The 25,011-nt window shown below is 46.4% G+C and overlaps 1 protein-coding gene across 1 annotated transcript in view; it reads right to left on the minus strand.

Moving 5' to 3' along the window:
• The window catches only part of ASXL3 (ASXL transcriptional regulator 3), a gene marked incomplete at its 3' end in the record, with an annotated part of 169,922 nt that overhangs the window by 69,778 nt on the left and 75,133 nt on the right, over window positions 1–25,011 (minus strand). Inside the window, exon 5 of the mRNA XM_081097332.1 lies at window positions 9,679–9,800. Within this exon, the coding sequence (XP_080953458.1) occupies window positions 9,679–9,800 (122 nt within the window). The remainder of the gene's footprint in view (window positions 1–9,678; window positions 9,801–25,011) is intronic.

Below are 25,011 nucleotides of genomic sequence, written 5' to 3' on the forward strand. Positions count from 1 at the left end.
TCAGGGGGTTGGGGAGCTCCCCCCTGTCACGCACAGAGTAGGGCCGATAGGGGAGTTGGGGCACCGCCCCCTGTCACACACAGAGCAGGGCGGATCAGGGGGTTGGGGCACCGCCACTCTCACACTCAGGGCAGGGCTGATGGGGAGGTTATGGCTCTACCCCGTCACACACACAGCAGGGCCAATCGGGGGGTTGGGGCGCTGCCCCCTGTCACGAACAGAGCAGGGCGGATAGGGAGGTTGTGGCCCCACCCCCTGTCACACACAGAGCCACAGGGCCATCAGGGGGTTTGGGCGCTGCCCCCTGTCACGCTGATCCCGGTGCCGGGAGGCCTCGCAGCTCCGCTGATCCCGGTGCTGGGAGGCATATTACCCTTTTGCTATATAGGATAGAGGCCTGGTGCACGGGGGGGGGGCGGGGGGGGGGGCGGCTGGTTTGCCCTGAAGGGTGTCCTGGATCAGGGTGGGGGTCCCCACTGGGGTGCCTGGCCAGCCTGGGGGAGGGGATGATGGCTGTTTGCAGCTGGTCACACACCCTTCAGGGTGGGGGTCCCCACTGGGGTGCCTGGCCAGTCTGGGTGAGGGGCTGAGGGCTGTTTTCAGGCTGGCGGGTGACGGAAGCTTCCAACTGCTCCTTTTTTTCTTTTTCTTTTTTATTCTGGGCCAGCTTTAGCTCTGAGGCTCCAGCTCTTAGGCCTCCGCTGCTGAAAGCAGGTATCTGGTTTGTTTGTGTTCTATAATCGAAATAATGTATAACTCCAGCTCTGAGATCCCGGCTCGCTGAAAGCAGGTTTCTGGGATTTTGTTTAGCTTCTATATTTGTAACAATGTTTCAAACTGCAGGCTCAGAGGCCGGCAAGGCAGGCGGGGAACGTTGGTTTCCTCCGTCACTGAAGCAAGCAAGCCTCATGTTAGTTTCAAGCTGCCTGGCTGCCAGCCGCCATCTTGGCTGGCAGTTAATTTGCATATCGCCCTTATTAGCCAATGGGAAGGGTAGCAGTCGTATGCTAACTACCATGTTTCTCTTTTATTAGATAGGATAGATGATTCTGTTGCTAGTGATAACACAAGTCATCTTCCCTTCTTAGATGTACTAAGCTTCTATAAAGAACCAGGTACTGGGGGGCGGCGGGGGGGGGGGGGGAGAGACAAGAGACACAAAACTGAATAAGATGCTATCCTCCTCCTCATTTTCTAGCTCTCAATAATACACATATATATTTCTTACTTAAAATTTCTTTTATTGATTCTGGAGAGGAGAGGAGGAGGAGAGAGAGATAGAAACATCAATGATGAGAGAATCACTGATTGGCTTCCTCCTGCACACCCCCCCCCCCCCCCGAGAATTAAGCCCACAACTTGGGCATGTACCCTGACTGGGAATCAAATCATGACCTCCTGGTTCATAGGTTGATGATCAACCACTGAACCATGGCGGCCAGGCGTCTCAGTAATATATTTAATGAGAGCACATGTGCTATAAAATATGTAAGACATTTGCTCTTTTTCATCAGGTGTATACATAACTCTCTCTAGCCTTATGTACGAACACAAAGCAATTTATGGACATTAAACCATCAATCCAATGAAAAAAACACAATGAGGCAACACAGTGCTCTCCATTACAATTAAGTCCATCTTTGCCCACTATGTAAGACACACACAAAACAATAAAATCTACAAAGAGTGACAGGTTTTTAGGAGGCTCTATAGTATAGATTTAAACTATTTCCATTGGCAGTTCAAATAGGCATTTAAAAAATATTCATTTGATGTCAGGTGTATTTTGGAAAATATTGGTTGGAAAAAAAAAGAGAGAAAAAGGGATAAAATACAAAGAGGCCCATCAGCCTGAATCATAAAGTCAAAGATGGCCTGCCTTTTCACAGCATCTGGTGGTAATAATTAAAGTAATAAAAATTCCACCCTCAATTTTTAGAGCTGAGAAGACTCTATTATAGGAAAATTAGTAGTTGGATCAGAAGAAACCATGACAGCAATAATAGTATAAAAACAATGAAAACCCTTAGCTGCCCTGGCTGGTAAGCTCAGTGGCTAGAGCATTGGTGTGTGCACTGAAGGGTCTCGGGTTTTGGTTCGATTCCTGGTCAAGGGCACGGCACATGCCTGGGTTGCAGGTTTGCTATCCAGCCCCAGTCAGAGTCTCTCTCACATTGATGTTTCTCTCCTTCCATCCCTTCCTCTCTCCATAAAAAAATAAGTGGAAAAAAAATATGCTTGGGTGAAAATTGACCAAAAACAAAATTTTTTTTTAAACCAAACCTACAGCTATTTTTAATTTTAAAGAGTCACGGTGGAACCAGGTAGGGATAAAATAATGCTAATCAATATTGTGCTTATTTCAATGATTTTCTTTCCGAACATGTATTTCCTACTCAGAAATTTAAACAATATTTCTTAATATAACATTTTAGAAAAATATATTTTTATTTATTTCAGAGGGGAAAGGGAGTGAGAGAAAGCTAGAAACATCAATGATGAGAGAGAATCATTGATCGGCTGCCTCCTGCCCAGCCCCCACTGGCTATCAAGCCCGCAACTTGGGCATGTGCCCTGACTGGGAATCGAACCATGACCTCCCCATCCATAGGTCAACGTTCAATCACACAGCCACGCTGGCCGGGCCTTAATATAACATTTTTTAAAATACTGATATGCAACACTCTGTGCCTGTAGGTGACTAAATGCCCAACAGAAAAAGGACTGTTTTAAGTGTATGGAAAGTATGCATACTTTTTTAGTTTTACCTCTAAAACACGAGCATTATATTTGACCCCGATTAACTTTTCTAGGGGCAAATAAGCAACAATTGGGGAGTGTGTCACAGTGGACAGCAGGCTCCCAGGTAAAGTGAGGGGCACCTGGGCTCAGCTACAGGAAAGGGCATCCTGACCACATTCACGAGATCCGCCTCATCGTAGGCTGAGCGGTGCTGGGCTCGTGGAAGAGTCCACTTCCCTTCCCAGCAAGTGGGGTTTATTGGACCAGGACACTGAGGACTCCTCCATGCAGGTCGGTGTGGAAGGATGGGGGAAGCAATGCGGACCCCAATGAGATGTTCAGGGTAGTCTGGGCTGGCTCTGACCAGAGAACTCTGACGCTGGTCATGTCCACCAGGCAGGCCGTGTAGTGAATCCGGCCTCGCATTATTATACATATTAATATGTGTCTTACATTGCCGGTCTCCTGGACAGATCCTGCAAGTGAAGAAGCTAGCTAGTCATGGTTTTGGTTTTCTGTGTGTGTGTGTTTTGGGGGGTGGGGAGTTATATAACCATATTTCTGCAACTCACACAGAGAGGCTGTTTGTGTCCTCACAATTCCTTGAAAAAATGTGCAGTGCTGTTTGGACCACACCGCCTGGGGTAAGACAGTGACAGAGGGGAGGCTGACGTGAGTGGGGATACACACCTTCCTGGAAGGGGCAGCACCTGCTCAAGAGAACCAACACGACTGGACTTTCAGGATGTTTAGGTGAGTTTTCCTGTTTTGAACAATGTGCCAGACAAAACAGAGATGGTTCTGAGCCTGAGTGAGCCTGAGGGCACCGATCTTTGACACCATTAACAGTGCTCCTCACCTCACCCAATAAATGAGTCTGACCATGCCCAAGGGAGGTAGGAACCCCCCTCCTGGTCGAGGACGGGCTGCTGCAGAGCCCTGGCGATGACTGTGGGGTGTGGTGGTTAAGACTGTGGGGTGCCATGCCTGGCTGGCGTGGCTCAGTGGTTGAGTGTCGGCCTGTGCACCAGGAGATCATGGCTCAACTCCTGGCCAGGGCACATGCTGGGTTTGCAGGTTCAATCCCCATTATGGCACATGCAGGACGCAGCCAATCAGTGATTCTCTCTCATCAGTGATATTTCTCTCTCTCCCTTCCTCTCTGATATCAATAAAAATATATTTTTAAAAAAGATTGTGGGGTGCGGTGGTTAATGGCGAGGTGTAGAGTCAGAGAAAGAGTGCGCAAGCAGAGCAATGCTGAGTGAATTACCTGGTACATGTCCCTGTGAAACAGACACAGTGCTGCTAAGATGTATAAATAGGAAATGCACAGAGCTGTTTGCATTCAGGCTGTTTGTATTCAGGCTGTTTGCATTCAGGCTGTTTGTATAAAGGTTGTTCGTATTCAGGCTGTTTGCATTCAGGCTGTTTGTATAAAGGCTGTTTGCATTCAGGCTGTTTGCATTCAGGCTGTTTGCATTCAGGCTGTTTGTATCAGGCTGTTTGCATTCAGGCTGTTTGTATAAAGGCTGTATACAGGCTGTTTGTATTCAGGCTGTTTGCATTCAGGCTATTGTATTCAGGCTGTTTGTTTTCAGGCTGTTTATTTTGAGGCTGTTGTATTCAGGCTGTTTGCTTTCAGGCTGTTTGCATTCAGGCTGTTTGCATTCAGGCTGTTTGTATACAGGCTGTTTGTATTCAGGCTGTTTGCATTCAGGCTGTTTGCATTCAGGCTGTTTGTATAAGGCTGTTTGTATTCAGGCTGTTTGTAAAAAGGCTGTTTTTATTCAGGCTGCTGCATTCAGGCTGTTTGCACACAGGCTATTGTATTCAGGCTGTTTGCATTTAGGCTGTTTGTATTCAGGCTGTTTGCATTCAGGATGTTTGCATACAGGCTACAGGGGCGGTCAGCAGCCACTGCCTTCTCTCAGTAGGGCCTCTGCACCTCTCTTCACAGCAGGGTACCCTTAAATCCCACTGTCCTCAACTCTGAGCTTTAGCTACAATTCCCAGAACAAAAGTTTCTATTTTATATTATTACAAATATAATAGAAGTTAAATGCAATTTAACTTGTAATCATCTAAGTTTAGGTATCCCACAGCCTGGAAATCCATGTAATAGATTAAGAAAGTAGGATGAGGAAGGCCACTTTAGCGGTCCTGGAAAGTCAGCTCCTCACGGGGTGCCATGAAGGAGAAGTATTTTTGCGATGGCGACAACTTGGGGCTGCAATGCAGGCTTTTTACTATTCCACACCAAGGGTCTCAGTTAGCCCCGGGAGCCTGCTGGTCCACCTGCCTACCCTTCTATTTGACATGCATGCTACTTATTATATTAGTCTAGATGCATTTTAGGGGATGATATCCCCAAGGCACCCCTAACTACCCAAGCCTGAGCTCTCCACTGACATGCTAATGGAGAGCTTATTTAACAACTTTAAATCCTGTAATTTCAAACCCAGAAAGAAGCAGCATCAAAACCTAAATAAACAAGCAGATGGCAAGCGTAAATGCAGTCTACCATGCTGCCCACATGTAAATGTTCTCATGCCCAAACTACAGAGTCTATTGGACTTGCCAAGTCAAATGCTTTCAGGTACTAGTCCATATGAGAGACATTTACAGGCCACAACTTGGAAATAAACGCACTATTTCAAGGACACATAAAAGAGCTCAGCCAGTCTAGGAAAAGGAAAGATCCCACCAGACATTAGTTACAGTTTTAGATGGATGTGGAAAGAAACCAGAAGGTGCTGACTCAGCATGCTTTTCTCTAGAGGTGCACCCCAATGTTCTCTTAGAAGGAGAGACAATACAGATGATGTAGAACTGTATACCTGAACCCGCATAGTTTTATTAATCAATGTCACCTCCAATAAGTTCAATTGAAAAAAGAGACATGAAACCCTTTAGATCAAGCATGTCAAACTCAAAGGCTAACACAAGCCAAATAAATGAGGCATGCGGCCCGTGGGCCGCGAGTTTGACATGCTTGCTTTACATAAACATTTAAATTGGTAAACAGAAAGCCTGTCAGATAACTATGCAAACACGACACAGTTCTCATTTCCCCTCGAATGAAAAATAAAACCTAAAGCCAGAGGCTCTTGTATTAGCTTGGATTTGCATAAACAAGTAACGCCTGCTTTATTTTAGTTGAAAAACAACACCGACAATGTAACTTAAGAATGCACTGAATGTAATAAGCCCTTCCCTGAAATTCTGAAAGTACCACATGCTGCGAATGCTAAAATCACTGCAGACACACACACACACACACACACACACACACACACACACACACGAAACAGTCGGCTGTGTCAGGCACCAACAACCTGCATTGTTGCTAGTGTGCTAAACGTCAGAAACTGCTATCAGGCAACATAGCCTTTGGAATTTCGCAGTATTGGTCAAATATACAAAGCTAAAGCAAAATGCCAAGAATATATCTGCTCTGGGGTGTGAAGAGGGAAACCGGATGTGCAACTGTATGAATAAATCCTGCACCCTAAATAAGTAATGCCGGAAGCCAAACCTGGGGGAGCCACCAGCTTACCGCCCATAGCAGACCTCATCCTCCTTCAAGCTTTCCTTTGATTCTGTTTATAAACTTCCAAAGCTTAATCTTTCTTCATTACCCTTTCTTCATTATTCATGCGATTACACCCAACATGCGATGCTAACTAACATTTCCATGGTTAGGAAGCAGAAGGGTCCCAAGTATGTAGGAACTGGGAGAATGATCGGTGTCAGTAGCCAAGGGGTATATGGCTCTGTAAGTCCCAGCCTACAGATACACTGCGGTCCACAGTACTGCCCAGTAAAAACCCACCACACAGCTACAAGCTTCAGACTGGGGTGGCGGCCTGGGCTCAGGACTAGGAACTCTATCTGGCTTATTTTGTGGGGATATTTGCTTTACATTCTTATGATTCACTTACATTTATGAGTATAAAGCTACTGGATTTTGGTGGTGGTGTTTTTCCCCCGCCCTTGAAGCAGCCGAGGCCGCTGCTGACCAGGCCCTCCCTCAGCGCAGGCGTGCGGAGGCGCCTGCCGCCCTACCCCCGACTCTGAGCAAGGAACCTCCTCCTGTCCGGTGGACCCATTACGGCGTCCCGGTTAATTAGCATATTTCTCCATTTTAGATATATATATAGATGCCAAAAGGCAGTATGCATTAAGGGGGCAGTATCTGAAACGATGATTCTGGGCTGAAATGTCATCACCGAGATTTACTCACTGGACGATCTTAGGCAAGTTACCTAACGTCTCGACCTTAGTTTCCTCATTTGAAAAATGGGGATGCCGGTCCCTGCTTTGAAGGACTTGCATGAGGATTAAACGGCACAGTGCATGTGAAATGCAGAGCACAGTGTCCAGGATTCAGAAAAGTAAATGTTGGCTGATGCGATTATGAGGGTCATTCGGCTGGCCCTACATTCGTGAAATGATGACTTGTGCATGTAAATATACACACAAAACATACACTCGCAAACACAGAACACAAATATTGGATATCTAGGGACATATAACATATACACTTACACCACTTCTCTAGGGCCAGTCAACTCTCCACAGGAAAGGTGAGCTGCGTACACGCTGAGCTGCTACAATTTACAAAGCCTCGTGTTCAGTCAACTTGTGAAATGCTGCCTGGAGAAATTCAGCAACTACAGGGAATCTGAGCTACATTCTGCAAGAACAGCTTTTCTTCTAAATGTATTTCCGATAGGAATTTGATTATTAATCAAACATTGGCATAGCTGCTATACAGCGGGCCATATTCCCCTGGTGACTCATTTGTTACTTGGCTATACAATAGGACATTTTAAGACATGGATAAATAGCTCTTTCTGGACATTCAGAAGTTTTCACAATAGATTTTCTTAAGACAAGGCTTAGAGCCTGAGCAAGCAAGTGCCACTTCCCATGAACACATGCTCTGCAATAAAATAACACAAAAAACCACTAACTCAGAGCTGTGCAATATTTGCGTCATTGTAAAAAATGTTCAGATGATACGAAACCCAAATGAAGGGAGGGAAAAGCAATGAGACCTGACAATGCAGAGATGTGAGTTCTCATGTCTCCATTCACACACAGGAAGGCTTCATGGGGTGCACATTTTCTAAATCACCGCTCCTCGGAAGCATGAGTTTCATTTACGATCACATCTATGTTTCTTAAATGCTACAACTACCAGCACCCAGTTTTGTGTCTTTTGCTCTGTCCTGGTCAGCATTTTATTACCTGAATAAGCCCTTCCTAGGTTTCCCTCCCATCACCCACCCTTTATTTCAGCCTCATCACAAGGAACCTCAACACTAAATTCAACTTTTGTTCTTTGGCGTCTAAACCATTTCCCAAGAGCAAGGATATAAATGGCAAGGTTATTTGACCTATGTTACTACCATCGATATAATCCCAACGAATGGAAATACTTCAAATTTCAATAATTCATATAGAATAAAAGGTAATATAATTCAGTACAACAGTATTAAGTTGCTTTGTTTGAAGGAGAGGAAAAGTAGGTGGAGACAGTCTAAACCTAGGAGATTGGATGTGAATATAAGAAGCTCCACAGATTGACTGAACTTTTAAAGAAATGCTGAACTTTATTTACAAGCATGGTGTCTCTTTCCTTGTCATAAATACTGTATCCCTAGAATGACACCAGACTTGGTAAGGGTAAGCAAGAGGTGAGGTGGAAGAGGGCGTCATTCAAGGATCCAAATAAAAATGTCAGAGTAAAGCCGTCCCCCAGGGGAAAACCAGGAATTCAGGGTTAAACGTGTGAGCCTTGCGCTCATTAACATCGTTAGGGTGAGCATCGCACAAGGTCCCCATCTAACCACAGCATCCTGCCTTCCCTTCCCTGCACAGTGGAGCAGGGGCGGTGTGACCGCTGTGGCTGACACCTCCTGTGCGATTACTGTGGGCCGGTCACTCACTCGACCACGTGCTGCCAGTGTACCACCTCCTCAGTCCTCAGATCACCCCCACATTTTCTAGAAATAGAATTTGAGAGGCGGAGAATACAAGCGGCTTGCCCAGAGTCACACAGAGAGTAGCAAAAATTGAAACCAGGGTATGTCAGAGGTCAGAGTTCAACCTCGTAGCCAACACCTCTCACCACTATCTCTGGACAAGGACACACAAGTCAAGACTGCTAATGTGATACCAGGACGATATGCCAAGTTAGCTCCACTCAGCACCAAACCATGCTCACTGAAGACGCATATTCTACATGCGAGCAAGCCACAATTACTGTTTTCCTTAATGCATGTCGGTAATGAGAAGGAAATTATCTGTGGTTTTTTAAATATATATTTTCATTGATTTCAGAGAGGAAGGGAGAGAGAGAGAGAGAGAGAGAGAGAGAGAGAGAGAGAGAGAGATCAGTGATGAGAGAGAATCATTGATCCGCTGCCTCCTGCATGGCCCCCACTGGGGATGCAGCCCGCCACGTGGGCATGTGCCCTGACCAGGAAATCGAACCGTGACCTTCTGGTTCACAGGTTGATGCTCACCCACTGAGCCACGCCCGGCCGGCCTCTGTTTATTGTTGATGTCAACTTTCAGATAAACATGAGACAATACACAGGGACACTATTTTCAAAACATGCAATGCGTTGATGAACCCAACATCTTACTATGAATCACACACACAAAAGCCTTCATACAAGTTCTTATATGTTTCCAGGCACATTTTTCCCTCTTCTCTTTGACATCAAAGTGCTCAAACAAGCCTCCCGCAGCTTTGGGCCGAGACTGAAATGACTGCACTAAATACTACGGAAGGGGTTGGATTCGGGGCATGTGTATCGCCTGCTGGTTGCTATGTTCTTATTTATTTTACTTTCTCCACACAAGACGCGTGGCCTTCCGTGGGCAGAAGCACAGGACGGAGGCCCGAGGCCGCCGGCTCACCTGCTTCAGGGCCTTCTTGGTGTGTTGCTGGAAGGAAGACACCAGCTTGCTCGGCGCGGCCGTGTTAGGAAGGCTGGGATCCCGAGTGCAAGAGGCTTCGTCGGGCACCTGCTTGGCACAAACTAGAAACACACAGAGAGAAGGGTATTACTAATTTGAATTCCTTTTCTTTTATATCCACTGTCATTAACCAGGAGCTTTTCTCCAGCTGAACACGGATTCCTAAAATAACGCAAAAGAGCGCAGTGCAAAGGAGAGCCGCTACCTTTGGAACAAGGGATCGTTTAATAGCTGTGAGGCCACAGTCCCACTTTGCCAGGCCTCCGTTTCCTGACGCCCTGACTGATGATGGTCCCTATGTCACAGGGCCCTTGCATGGACCCAAAGAGGAACACAACGTCTCCCTCGAGAGTCGGGGGTCAGTAGAGACTCGGCAGTTCTGAGCATGGAGACCAGGCCACGCGCAGGATTGTGAAGAAACAACCCCAATTAATGGAAGTGCGTTAAATCCATCCACCTTGGGGGCCGTGTAATTCCTCCATCCCTCCTTCGACAGAGTCCCTGGCCTCCTGCGGCAGGTGCCTCCCTCCTCGGGGCCAAGTCACGTGGCACGAGAAGAAAAATGAAATCCAACGTGCCAGCTGTCAGGTGAAGATGATGATTTCCAAGAACACGGAGCCCTGGGCAGAGGGCACAGGACTGGCCGTTTGTCCCCGAGTCGAGCTTCCCTGATGCTCACTCCACAGACTGCTCCTTAGAAAAGACGGCTTTTCAGAAAAACCACGGCCTGGCTGGCACGGCTGACCCACGGGCCCACACTCCCCGCCTGCCCTCTGAAACCTGGAGCACGTCTTTCCGTCCTCACCCCTCCCACCGGAGAGAGGAAGGTTACCACGGGGCCGGGAGGGGGCGGTCTGCAGGGGTGCGGACCGGGACGGGGAAGGAGTGACTGGGAAAATCACAGGGGGAAGCACTATGGCCACTGGCAGAAGGCAGGCTCGGGTCAGAGGCAGGAGGCAGGAGGGAGTGAGATGGAAGAAAATAACGTAAGGACGCGCGGTAAAAGCTCAACGTGTGGCTTGCTAAGGACAACGGGGTTGACACTAATCCAAGAGAATTTTCCAAGGAACAGCAGCGCAGGAGGACGCTGACCCTCGCGTCAAAAACACACAAAACAAGGGAGAGGGGGAGCGATGCTGGTCGGGCCCGGGAGCGCTCGGGGCCCAGCGCTGCGAACACCAGCAGCTGTGGACGGACTCAGGAGCGTGTTGCCCAGAAATGGAATGTGGGTCACCACAGACAATGCTTGGGAAGAAGCGTTCATCAAGTTTCGTTTCAGCACAGAAAGCAATCGGCAAGCCAAACGGAACACGTTTCGGACGATAAAATAATGGTCGGTTATTAACGCCAGGCGCTTAACCCGTGTGATCTCATGTCTTCCTCACAGCTCCCGTGCCCAACGGACAGGCATTATCTCCAACCCAGAGAGAGAGAAAACTAGGGATCGAAAAGGCTCGATCACGGGCCCCTGGTCACACAGCCGTGGGAACAGCAGAGCTGGGTCCCCAGGCCAGGCCCATCCTTTTCCACTGGAAATGCCTGGCGTCAATGCCAAGAGCTGATGCCAACAACGCAACGTCTAGAGCAGCCTGCTTTCCCTGCATCACGCTGGCAGTCCTGACACAGGAGGTGACTGGGGCCCAGGGAACAAAGCACTCAGCCCCGTCAAGAGAAAATCGACAGTCGTCGGCGAGAATGACCGGCCCAGGAGAAGGTGCGGTTCAAGTAGCAAAAGGACTTGCCCACGGAGATAGTGCGAGAAGTCACTGAACTAAAGATCAGGTGACCTTTTCAGTTTGATACCAATGAAATGTTTCCTCAAAACAGTCTAACTGTTCCAGTTAAGAAACATTTTAAAACACCGCTGGCATAAACCACAGGCTCCTCGCTTCTCTCCTTGAGATGACAGCTGGAGGAGGACTTGGTAACACTCTCACAAAGCTTACTTGTTCAAAAATATGAGAAATAACCACCAGTTCGCTAGGCCTAAATGAGTGTGAGAGAAGCCTAGCCAGAAGTAAAGTGGGCATTAGCAAATACGTCTTATTACTTTTGCATTCTTAGAGCAGTATTTCCATCAAAAAAAAAAAAAAGGAAATGTACTGGTTAATTGAAAAGGATAATCCGATGGATTTTAGGGACTTTATGGAAAACATGAGAGTGCTTCTGACTTCTGGACATCTAAACAAATTTACCAGTTTCCTTGGGAAAGGATAGTCTTCATAGGTATTTCAGAGGTAAACATCAACGCAGCAGGGTCAAACACCACCAGCTGCTTCATCGTGTGCGTGTTTTTAAACCTCGGGCCGCTATGCTTTCCGATGCTCCCATAAGCAGCAGACCACCAGCGGTTGCCTTCCTGAGGGCGACAGACACCTAACTTACAACTCAACTCGCTCTATTTCTCTCCGACTCAGGAGACCATTGCATCATGATACCCGTTTCAGCATCACCATATGTGCTGCAGAGTCTGGTTTAAATTCAGTATTAAATTCACGGTGCTAATGGTGATTCGCATGTATGCACACAGTGTTTCCAAAGAAAGATTTTTGTTCAACTTGAGGTCTAGAACTTCAGATGGAAGGCAGGACCGTAAAACTGAAACAGTGTTAAGAAATACTATGAAGTTTCCCCCCAAGATGATTCATTTTCCTCTAAACCAGCTCTAGTCTGCTTTATCTGACCTTCCAAGACCCTGGGGAAGGAGTACAAGAATTCCTTTACTACCTAGGCACTTCTTTCTCCAACCCTTCTTTCTGGGATTTAGTCCTATTTTTCTGAGTCAAACTATTTTCCCTAATTAGTAAATGCTGATACAATCATTGTAAACTAGATTCTTAAAGAACGTAAATGTAATAGAACATAAATAAAATTTATAAGGGAGTGTTCCTTTGGGTTAAAAACACTTTGCCCTAGCGGGTTTTGCTCAGTGGTTAGAGCGGCAGCCTGCAGACTGAAGGGTCCCGGGTTCGATTCTGGTCAAGGGCACATGCCTAGGTTGCGGGCTCGGTCCCCAGTGGGGGGCGTGCAGGAGGCAGCCAATCAACGATTCCCTCTCATCATTGATTTCTCTATCTCTCTCTTCCTTTCCTTTCCTCTCTGAAATTAATAACAATAATTTTAAAAAAACACGTTTAAGGGGAAAAAAGAAAGAGGAACATGGGTGAGGCACAGTGTAATGAGCCCCTAGATTTCCAAGGGTACGCCTGCGTGCACGCCTTGACAACATGGCTGTTGACCTGGGCGTGTCGGGCATGAATCACTCTTGTGCCATGGATGTGCGGAGGGTGGCTAACTCTGAAACACTGTGTCGCTGGACTGTGTAGGTTCTCGCAGATTTATCTTCTGACACAACACATGGTTTCCACTTGGACTTATTCTTGTCGCTTTCTCAATAACAGGCATGATAAATAAATAACGGAGGGTTTATTTTAAACAGTGGCCTGAATATTTATCTAAGGGACTGAGTTTGGCCTCTGAAATCCAAGCCAAAGAAAATGAATGCTAAAGAAAGGACCTGGGGAAATCCCTGTACACGGAGTTGCCCCGGGAGCCAGGAAACTGAAGGATTCAGACAGATGTTTTGTCCAGTGAGTATCCCACACGCACGGGCAGCTTAGAGACGGACGCCTCCTCGGCATTCGGGACAGAAGGGGAGCTTTCTCCTGACCATGCACTGGCGCCATCACAACACGCATGCCAGGGTCTTATCCCTCCAAGCCCCACAGGACTGCCTGCTCCTCCACAGTGGACACACAGATGAGGAACACAATTCTCAAGCGACAGGAACCCTGTTTCTGAGTACGTATGGCTTGACTGCCCAAACTTGGCCAGCCACAAGCACAGTGCAAAGCTAATTTGCTCCTTTTAAATTCAAGCTGTGGATGGGATCCTTGGTATTTGCTGCTCATCTGCTTCTCCGTTCTTTCACTCTCAGACTCCCAAAGCCCTCCTCCAGCATGTTCTGTTTGGGAGCAAAGTGAGGTGGAGGGTGACGGGATCCTGGGATGGGCGTGAAGGTGGAGAAGCCGGCGCCTGGGTTCCAGCAGGCCTGGATGTCAGCCTCTGTCCTCAGGGTCTCCAGCCTGCCCCTCTCTCTCCTCTTGTTCCCTCCCCGTTCATCTTGAAAACGTGGCTGAGCTGGAAAATATGGGTTAGAGCTCATACTTTTTAAGTTGGGTGCTAGGAGAGGGGATGGTGCCGTTCCCTCCCATCTCATTACTAACCCATTGGCAGGTGTGCAAGAGGCCTTTGACCTTGAACTTGAGACACAAAGAAGGGCGGGCTCAGAGGGCAATCTTGACTCTGTCTCTCCTTCCAGACTCACATCTTGGTCGCCCCCCTCCTCCCATCCCCACCCTCTCTGATCCAGCCGCCAGAGACCCGGCCGGATTCCCTGAACACATACACTTGCTGCATTTGCTGCAATTGTTCTGACTGTCCCTCTTCCACGTACCCTTTCTCCATCTCTCTGCCTGGAAAACTCATTTTTAAAATTACATTTATGAGATAAGCCTGGCCAGCGTGGCTCAGTGGTTGAGCATCGACCTCTGAACCAGGAGGTCACGGTTTGATTCCTGGTCAGGGCACATGCCTCGGGTGCAGGAGGGAGCCGATCAATAATTCTCTCTCATCATTGATGTTTCTATCTCCCTCTCCCTCTCCCTTCCTCTATAAAATCCATAAAAATGTTTTAAAAATTTTTGAGGTAACATTGGTTAATAACATTATATAAATTTCAAGTGTACGACTTTATAATAAACATCTGTATTCTCTATTGTGTCCTCACCAAGAAGTCTGGTTTCCTCTGCCTCCATATACTTGACCCCCTATCCCTCTCCTCCTTCTCCCCTGGTAACCACCATTCTGTTGTCTGTGGCTATGAGGTATGTTTGGTGCTTTCTTTTTGGTTCACTTGTTGCTTTTTGTTTTATATCTCGCATGTGAGTGAAATCACATGGTTCTTGTCCCTTTTCTCTCTGACTTATTCCCCTTAGTATAATACCCTCAAGATCGATCCATGTCGTTGCAAATGACAATGTTTCATCTTTGTTACGGCCGAGTAGTATTCCACTGTCTATATGTACCACTGAGCATTACTGACAAGAGCCAACACATGGAAACAACCCGAGTGTCCTTCAACAGATGACTGGACAAACTCATGTTGACAGACCCAACTCACACAGCCTCCCCCAAAACTTTCCTGACCACCCTGGTCTCTGAGGTGGGCTTACTCCTCCCCGAATCATGTTCCCTCAGAACTTAGTGTCCGAATTCACCACAGTCCCAGGTGGGGAAGTGTCTGCCTCACCACCCACAGGCTCCGCAACTCAGGGACGGATGTTACAGATCTCTACATGTTGATCTATACACGTTGGTTAAACTAAAGTGTCCAATTTGATTTCCATTCAATTTACCTAAACACTTTCTAAAGCTAACTTTCAATCACTGTTTTTAATAAGAATTCACAGAAGGAAAGGTCAGTGAAACAGTTTTTCATTATGGAAACGCACACATAAAAGGTGAATTTACTTATTTACTTTTTAAAGTCTTCATTGTTGAAAGTATTACATATGTCCCTTTCCCCCAAGCCCCATGTACACCTTTTCTAGCCCATCCCCACCCCTCTGCCCCGGGCTCACTTCGAAAACGGAAGCCCTATTTTGAAAATGTTTAAACTATCCTGGAGTCCATTCGGGCAAATATGGAAACTGAAGCACAGAACGTCCTATGCGAGTCAGTGGAAGACGCAGGGCCTGCCTGCCGCTAACTGCCGATCTGCTGTCCTGACTCACCGCCTTATTGTAAGAGGACAGTCGCAGTTTAGAGGCTTTGCAGACCGAAATAAAAATAAATTTAGAGTCAAATTTAGACATCGCGATGCTCACTTGGAATAGCAGGAGCTGTGTGGGGACAGAACCACCAAACAGACCGGATGTTGCATAACACAGTCACTCCCACAAAGGGATTCGTGCGTCTCACTCGGCTGCACAGTAAGTAACAGGCTACCTGAGGCCACTGGTGTTCAAAGGTGCAACCGAGGCAGGGAGAAGGGCCTCCTGGGGTCAATCTCATTTCTACCAGTTCCCCCTCCAACGATCCCCTTTCCAAGTTTCTGAAAACTCATACTAGATTCTCTCACATCAACACAGTGATCTATAGAAATAATCCTGACACACACACAATAGTTTTAATACTGTTCTCATAAAGAAAACCTTAAATCCACGGCCACACATGAATTCGACCACGTGTGCCACGTGTTAGAATCCAGTCACATCTTAAAAGAGGGCTGGGTCTTAGAAGGAGCATATTTTTTTTTATTAATTATTCATTCCGTTGTAAAACTTTTATTGAGCACTTTCATGCCAAGTCCCGTAGAAAATAAATGCAGGGAGAAAAACAGTGAATAAGACCCAAGTACTAATGTTGAGACCACAACTTTTTAAAAGGCAACTTTCAAAGAACAATAGTATAGAACTAGTAATTTTACCTGAGGAAAAACAGGTCTATAAAAACCTAGTCATGATAACTACAATTTGTTTTGAAAGATTAACAAGCAGATAATTTGAAAGTATCCCTAATAAAAAAAGCTTCTGTTTGGAGAATATATATATATATTAACATCATAGTTACACTTGAAATTGTGTGCATAACATCTTCTAGAAATACACAGAAACAAAATACATCCCAAAAAAACTATTTAAAATGATGGTGAAGACCATCCAAAACCCATCTGACCGAAACTAAATCTTTTCTGACCTCTATGTCTTATAGAAAAAAAATAGTAATTCCTTAATTCTTTTTTAATCTAGACTAAGGAACAGTGCCCGCTCCCAAAGCATTCCTATTCTAAGGTAGATATAAGTGTCTGGATTTAGATAATTTCCCTGTTGCATTAAAGAAAACATTCAAAGAGTATGAGATATCAAGACAGGCCAATTAAATAGAGCCATAATAGCAACCAACTAATGGAAATAATAATTCCCCCTTAAACAAATTTTCAAGGGAGAAAGCATCTGAACATGGTATGTATTGATACGTGGCAATATTTCATACCATATCACCTATGAGTAAAACAGACCTAATGTAACTGAAGCTTGTACTGTATCTATGGCCGCTTCATTGGCCCAACCTAACGAATGCATTCAACCTGTCCCAGAGCAACTTAGTTTTACTAAAATCTCTGGATCGCCATAAAAATATCCCTGTAAACTCAGACAAGAGACACCCGAATCAGAGATAAGGAGATTTCATGGGAAAAACCTAGGTTTTAGGTACCAGCCTCGCGCCACCTACCCCTCCTACCACAGAAAGAGTACGGATTCCTCTCAGGGCCACGGACCGGGTGTCACCATAAGCTGCCGATGTGCGGGAGACATTAGCAGCTATTTCTCCTACACGGCACAACACCTGTGCTGGTCTACAGTGCGTCAGGTTCCCGAAACATCTCCACCAGCGATGGCGAACCTATGACACGCGTGTCAGAGGTGACACGCGGACTCATTTTTTTGGTTGATTTTTCTTTGTTAAATGGCATTTAAATATATAAAATAAATATCAAAAATATAAGTCTTTGTTTTACTATGGTTGCAAAGATCAAAAAATTTCTTTATGTGACACGGCACCAGAGTTCAGTTAGGGTTTTTCAAAATGCTGACACGCCGAGCTCAAAAGGTTTGCCATTGCCCTACCCGGTTTGGCTCAGTGGAGAGAGCGTCAGCCTGCAGACTCAAGGGTCCCAGGTTTGATTCCGGTCAAGGGCATGTACCTGGGTTGTGGGCACATCCCCAGTGGGGCGGGGGGCGGGGGGGGGTGCAGGAGGCAGCTGATTGATGTTTCTCTCATCGATGTTTCTGTCTATCTCTCTCCCTTCCTCTCTGTAAAACATCAATAAAAATATATTTAAAAAAAACAAAAGGTTCGCCATCACTGATCTACACGGAAGTACAGCAACCCACCTAGAAAGTGGGAAACAGAAAAAAGGCGGGAGGAAGAGTATTGCCAAGAGGTTGGTAGAGGTCAAGGGTAAGTGCTCCCCTCGGGCACTGCTGCTCATCACTTTATACCCAACACGGGAAAGGGAACTCCAGGTACAACCAAGGAAGCAAGAGGAGGGGTTCAGGCAGCCAGCTGCTGGAGAAATGGCTCTCTATGTCACTTTAGACCAAAAGGAGAGAATGGATGATCTGGTATCAACGTTAAAAGTACTTTATTAATCACACACTGCATACATCAAACTGAAGTGGGGCCAGCTAAGCTGAGTAATTTTGAGAATACCTTTAATTTTGATTTTATTTGAGAGGAGGTTTGTTTTTATTATGAGATCATAGTCTCTTTCCAATCCTTATCGCCACATGATGAACTATTTCCCTCACAGCACAGAAAATGAGGAGGAAAGTCCACTTAAATGGGCTAATTTATCTGCACTTAACAAGAAAACTCTCTTTTCTTCCCTGACTCTTGTATAAATCTTATTATACAAGAACAGAGGCTGCAGTTCCAGGGGAAATATGTAAGAAAAAGGGGTCCCTGGTGGGTAACAGAAGTACAGAATAGGGACCTAGAAGTGATGTTTGACAGAGGCGGGCTAAGTCACTGGGGAAGTTGGGATAAAGGGAGTGGGGTCTAGATGATGTCCAGCTGCTCTCCACCAAGAGGGAGGGCGGACGGGAAAGAAAACTCATTTAATTAAAAGCACAAAAGGTTTTAGCCTAAGAAAAAAAAAATGCTTGCCTATCAAGGCTATCAAAAATGCAGAAAGGCAGGTAGAAAGGGACTGGGAGAGTCCCAGCCCTCGGGACATTTGCTGTTAGGATAACGTCTAAGGAATCGACTGGGTTAAGGAAAACGCTGGCAGGAGAGGACAGGCCTCCATGAACTTCCGAGGCCGCCTGCTGCTCGGGAACTGTGAAAACCGTGGGCTGGGATGAAAGCAGGGACAGCGAGAACGCGTGGGCCGCGGAAGTTTACATCCTGCCCGTGGCCGCTGCTGACTGTGAACGGCACTCCCTTTCCTCCGCCCTGGCTTTCATGTGTAACCGAACCACCACCACTGTCACAGGCTCCGGTGTCTCGAGGCCACCGACGTGGAACAGGTGTCTCCATGAGCCAACGGCGCTGTCCAGGAAAATGCAGGTGTTGGATAAGAGACAAATGAGCTTCACCCAAGAAAATGAGGGACCTGGCAGGACGCCCCGCCCTCATCTACAGCCCTGTCTGGAGTGGCCGCCAGGAAGAAATTGATCGTGACGGCTCAGGCCATCCTGTGCAAAACCACCTGGAGCCCAGACAAGCTCCTGAAACGCCTCCGGCAAAGCAAGGCCCGAGGCCGCGAGGAGTGAGGCCTCAGCTGGGTCCGCGGCATCTTTTAAAGTTACTCAGAACAGGCCAGTCGGAGTGGCTCGGAGTGGAGCGTCTGCCTATGAGCCAGGAGGTCACGGTTCCATTCTGGGTCAGGGCACAGGCCCGGGTGGCGGGCTCGATCCCCAGTAGGGGACATGCAGGAGGCAGCCGATCCATGATTCTCATCATTGATGTTTCTATCTCTCTCTCCCTTCCTTTCTGCAATCAATAACAATATATTAAAGAAAGAAAGAAAGAAAGGTACTCAGCACACTCCATGCACAATGCACAGCCCCGCACAGCCCCCCCCCCGCCCCCCGCACAGGCCGTCTGACCCTCATCAGTCCACATGGCACTTCCTCCAGGAAGCGCCTCATCTGTGTGCAATTGCTGTCTCCACAGAGAGCCCCTGCACACGCCCCGGGCCCTCTTAAAGCGCTTTTCCCTTTTGAAAAGCGACCCCTCAAAGTGTGGCTTCGGAGGCAGCGAAAACAAAGAGTGAGTAAGGTTTCCTTCAGTGAACACGTCTCTGCCAAGAATCACACAACCAGAAACCCCCGTACAGAACGGGCCCTGAAGAATCGTGAAAAAAGGACCAGAGAAAATTCTTCAACTGCGGGAGTCATTACTTACCCTGGGACCTAAGGGCTGAAATGGAGGATGTATGTTCTCTATAATTTCCCCCCTAAATAGAGGCTTAAAATACTAATTCCCCCGCTGGATTGGGCTTCCTCCCTGAAAGCCATTAGGGTTAATAACATACAGGAGCCCATTTGATCTCTGTGGATGAAAATGGTACAGTCTCCAATTTCCTCATTAAAAAAAAAAAAATTAAACAGAATGGTTGCTTTTGAGTTTAAACATGAAATAGATGAGGGCCACAAGAGGAGAAGCTCATTTTCCTGCTAATAGTAATTTATACAGAGAAGGTGAAGACTACCTACTGATGGTATCATTTTATATGAAATATAAACGGGTTACACAGCCAGCAACGTGCTGTAAGTCAATTTAATGTGTGTGAGCAAACTTATGATGCACCAATGTATTATGCTCAGAAAACAACTCAGACACACACACACACACACACACACCCATAAATCTCCGACTAAAATAGCCCATAAAATTCAAAATATTTTCTTTGGGCGACACAGATCTATACTTATATTGGCATAAATGGTCATGGGTTGTCAACAAAGATATATCAAGTGATTCACCTAAATCACTCTTCGATCTCTAGAGCGAAGCTTGTAAAATGTGGAGAGTTTACTTTCTCGAGTCTGTAAGCCTCATTCTTATTAACTTGAGACACTGTTTAGGAGTCAAAGAAACATAACACATCACTATAGTTCTGTGTCTTGTAAATTCTATAATCAATAATATACCCCTTTTCCCACACTGTAAAAATTTTAACCAACACTATAAAACACAATATCTTGGCAAAGCGACTCCCGCTTCAAATCCAGCCGCTGGCTGCGAGGAGAGGGCCCAGGCATGGCTGTTCTTATCTTCTTTCTACCCAAGGGCTCCAGCGCTACTGACTGGAATTAAGCTGCTAAGATTTTTTTTTTCCTTCCCAGTTCTCGTCAAGTGCTTTCTTTTCAAACGCTTCTCTGCTGACCCTCTTTAATTAAGGGTGCAGCCAAAGTCAATTAATCTTTGTTAATCTGAAATAACTCTTATGGTGGCAGAGGTTTATTTTTCGGAGTGCCACAAGGGTGTATTACAGATTGATAGTGATTAGTATTCACCTCAATACCTCCCAATATTTCATTCCAGAGGAGAGAGGAAAAGGGAGGAGGGGGATGAGATAAAAATAAAAAGAAAGAAACAGATGCCAGCAGCCTTCTCTCCTCCCCCTCCTCTTGCCCTGCCCTTCCTCCCATGTCCACACCTCCCCCCCCCCCCAGGCCCCACCTTCTCCCTCTGATTATATTTTCAAAGTGTATTTGCACAGCTGTAAGAAGTATGGGTATTATATCCATTCAAACTTCTGGTTCAAATATGTATTCGACACGGTAAGCAAGAAAATCACCTACACCAGCTCAGTTTCCGGGAATTTATTCTGGATTTGTAAGAAATCGCGTGGCGTCCGTCTTCTTCATCTGGATGAGCCAAGGGCTCCTCTTTGTCGAGTTCTCAAGTTTATAAGCGGAACAGATCTGGACAAACGTTGAGAAGGCAAACTGCATCCATGGCTCCTGGCCCACAGTGACCCCTGTGGTTCCAGCAGGCTCTCGGGGTTACACACGTCTACCTGGGCTTGCCACTTGGACGAGACATTGAACTTAGCTCTAAGTCTGTTTGCTCACTACTAAAAAATAACACAGCAGAGCCCAGGAGTGACTATCTCACAGGACTGCCGTGTGGATTCAACAACATACATGCACGGAGCTGACCAAGGCTGGCACTATAAGCACTCAATGTATTTTCAGTGTCTAGGTTTTGAAAACGAATCCTAAGGCTAGGTAAATGGACTATACATATAAGTATATTATATTTTCAGGGATGAAAAATATACTTGTCCTACGAGAAGCAGTTGTGGTTTGCAATAAGAAGCAAAGTGGGCAAATCAAGGAATACTCAAGGAAATAAGCTACATATTTACTGTTCTTCCAATGATTCCCCACAGCGATTTCCCTAATGCCATTTCCAAGGAGGGGCCAGAACATTCTAGTTGGGTCACGTCAGCTGGAGATGTGTAGGGATGTGTTCTTTGGCTGAGGACCTATTCACATTTCCAATTAGGGGAGTTTGCTTATCACACTTTGGTTTAATTATTGGCTGAGTGCTCTCACCCTCTGCCCGACCCCATCCCAGCCACTAACATCCTCCCGCTCTTTCCTCTGAAATTCAGGATTAGTCATTAGCAAAAACCTCCTAGAATCCCCTTCTTTGCACACTCCCTTTGCATCTTAATCTACAGAACCCGGCTCGCTCCTACGGACACTTCTTCCTCTTCCACTCACCCTCTCAGGCAGCGGCCCCCCTCTCTGCCACAGGACTTGTACCACTGGATTAGAAATGGGGCAGGCGGCCTCCATTCCGCTTCCTGCTCCTTCGATGCCTCTGGCATTGTATCTCATGTCCTCAGACTATGGTGCCAATTACTCCTCCTCACTGTACTGACCACCAACGAACTCCTGAATGACTCTCCTTCGTTTTAGGAAGATTTAACTCCTAAATGTCATACCCTTTCAATGCTAGTTCTACCACAATCGCCCGTTTCAATAGCCACGCAGATGATCCTGTAATATTGTACGGCAGGACCAGCCTTTGCAACGGGAGTGGGGAACGCCCAGCCCACGGGCCACATAAGGCCAAGAAGTCATTTGGCCTGGCCCTGCCAAGGCATTAGTGACGAGTTAAGTAAATGTTTGACCATACAGAGCAGGCTCATGTCTATGCTGATACATTTGTATGGCCCGCGAATGGCGATATAAATATCCAAATGGCCCTTGGTAGAAAAAAGGTTCCCCACCCCTGCTTTACAACGTCTTCATGCAAAAAAGAGAAAGCGACGTTTCCTCCCACTAGACCCTGTTCCAGGACACTAAGGTGGGGCCGTGGCGGACTGCTGACTTTCAACTACGGATGCCCCCTCACCAGGCCACTCTGAAAAGCAAGTGCACACACTGCCTGGCCCCGCCCCCCCAGGACAGCCTGACACCCAGCCTCCACCTTTCCTCTCACTTCAGACATGTATTCCACGTTACCCCGAACTCAACTGAATAAACCTGAATACACTCCACTCTCACATCACCCGTTCTTTTAACTCATTTTCTCTGTAACAACAAATCACAGAACCCTGCCCCCCAAAGATGCCTCCCCCTTTCACACCATCCCTCCCACACACGGTCTTCACCCACCCCCTCAAACAGCTTCAATTCCACGGAGACTGATCGTAACGACTCTATTTCATGCACCCTCACCTCCCTCGCCCCTCACTCTTTTAATCACTGACGCCCGGCAAAATCCCAACTCTAGTCAAATCCAACTCTGTGCCTACTCTGGGCTTGTTCAGTGATCGGTCATGAACATGACTGAGAAAAATGCACGGCCTTGCTGACTGGTCTCATTCAATTCAAGATCAGCAACTTTAGGAGTATCCAGAATGATGTCAGACTCTAGACAAACATTTCATATCTTCTCCTGAAATCTCTACAAAACTATCTGCCCTATCCTCACCCTCAGCCGATGAGTATGTTTCCTATTTCACCGAGAAAAAGCAGCAAACCTCTCCCACATGTACTCACCTACCTTTATTTCTAGCCAAGCACCCCGACATTTCCGACGGCTTCCTTAGAGAACCTCTCCCTAGAACAGTGATGGCGAACCTATGACACACGTGTCAGAGGTGACACGCGAACTCATTTTTTTGGTTGTTTTTCTTTGTTAAATGGCATTTAAATATATAAAATAAATATCAAAAATATAAGTCTTTGTTTTACTGTGGTTGCAAAGATCAAAAAATTTCTCTATGTGACACGGCACCAGAGTTACGTTAGGGTTTTTCAAAATGCTGACACGCCGAGCTCAAAAGGTTCGCCATCACCGCCCTAGAACTAAATAAGGCCTAGCTCCTCCATGTTTAAAAGGTCCCATTTCCGCCTGACCGGTTTGGCTCAGTGGATAGAGCGTCGGCCTGCAGACTGAAGGGTCCCGGGTTTGATTCCGGCCAAGGGCATGTACCTTGGTTGTGGGCACATCCCCAGTGGGGAGTGTGCAGGAGGCAGCTGATCGATGTTTCTCTCTCATCGATGTTTCTAACTCTCTATCCCTCTCCCTTCCTCTCTGTAAAAAAATCAATAAAATATATTTTTAAAAGGTCCCATTTCCTCCCCGCCGGTGTGGCTCCGTGGGTGAGCACAAACCCATGAACCAAAGGTCCCCTGTGATTCCTGGTCAGGGCATGGGCCAGGGTTGCAGGCTCCATCCTCGGTAGGGGTGTGCAGGAGGCAGCCACAAGACGCTTCTATCTCTCTATCCCTCTTCCTTCCTCTCTCTCTAAAATCAATAAAAACTTGCCGAAACCGGTTTGGCTCAGTGGATAGAGCGTCGGCCTGTGGACTGAAAGGTCCCAGGTTCGATTCCGGTCAAGGGCATGTACCTGGGTTGCGGGCACATCCCCAGTAGGAGATGTGCAGGAGGCGGCTGATCGATGTTTCTCTCCCATCGATGTTTCTAACTCTCTATCTCTCTCTCCCTTCCTCTCTGTAAAAAATCAATAAAATATATTTAAAAAATAAAATACTTTAAAAAAAAAAAACTTATCTAAAAGACCCTATTCCCTCTCATCATATCATAAGCACCTAGCAATACAATACCTCATCTATCAACTGACCAAATGTACATCTCCAGCAAGGTTTTTCCCATGAGTCTAAGACAGGTAAGTCCAATTATTTAACACATCAATATGGTTGTTGAAAATTAATCTCAGACTCAGAATGTCCCAAACTGAGTTCCTGATCAATAACCCCTGCCCCAAACCGATTCTCTGGCAGGGTCGCCATCTACGTTAAAGACAATGCTATTCTGCTCTTGGCTCACACTCAACCCTTGGAGTCATCTCGAACTCTTCTTTCTTTCATATCTGCATTAAATTCAGCATCTTCTATTGGATCTACATTCAGAGGTATCCAGAATCCAATCACTTATCATCTTTCTCTTATTCACACCACCATCACCTCTTCTCTAGATTATAGCAATAGCTTTTTAACCAGTCTTGCTGTTTTTACCTGGTTAACATACAATCTATATCTATCTACATACATATATAAATAGACAGAGGTGAAAACAGATTGATGTTTATATGCCTATATCTATCTATATATATATTGTACTGAGTGATCCTAAGTGAGATCATCATCTCTTTAGCTCAAAGCCCTACAATGGTTTAACATCTCATTCAAAACAGAAGCCCACATCAAGGCA

This window comes from Myotis nattereri (genome assembly GCF_964212035.1).
Source record: "Myotis nattereri genome assembly, chromosome: 8".
In the NCBI taxonomy this organism is placed as follows: Eukaryota; Metazoa; Chordata; class Mammalia; order Chiroptera; family Vespertilionidae; genus Myotis; species Myotis nattereri.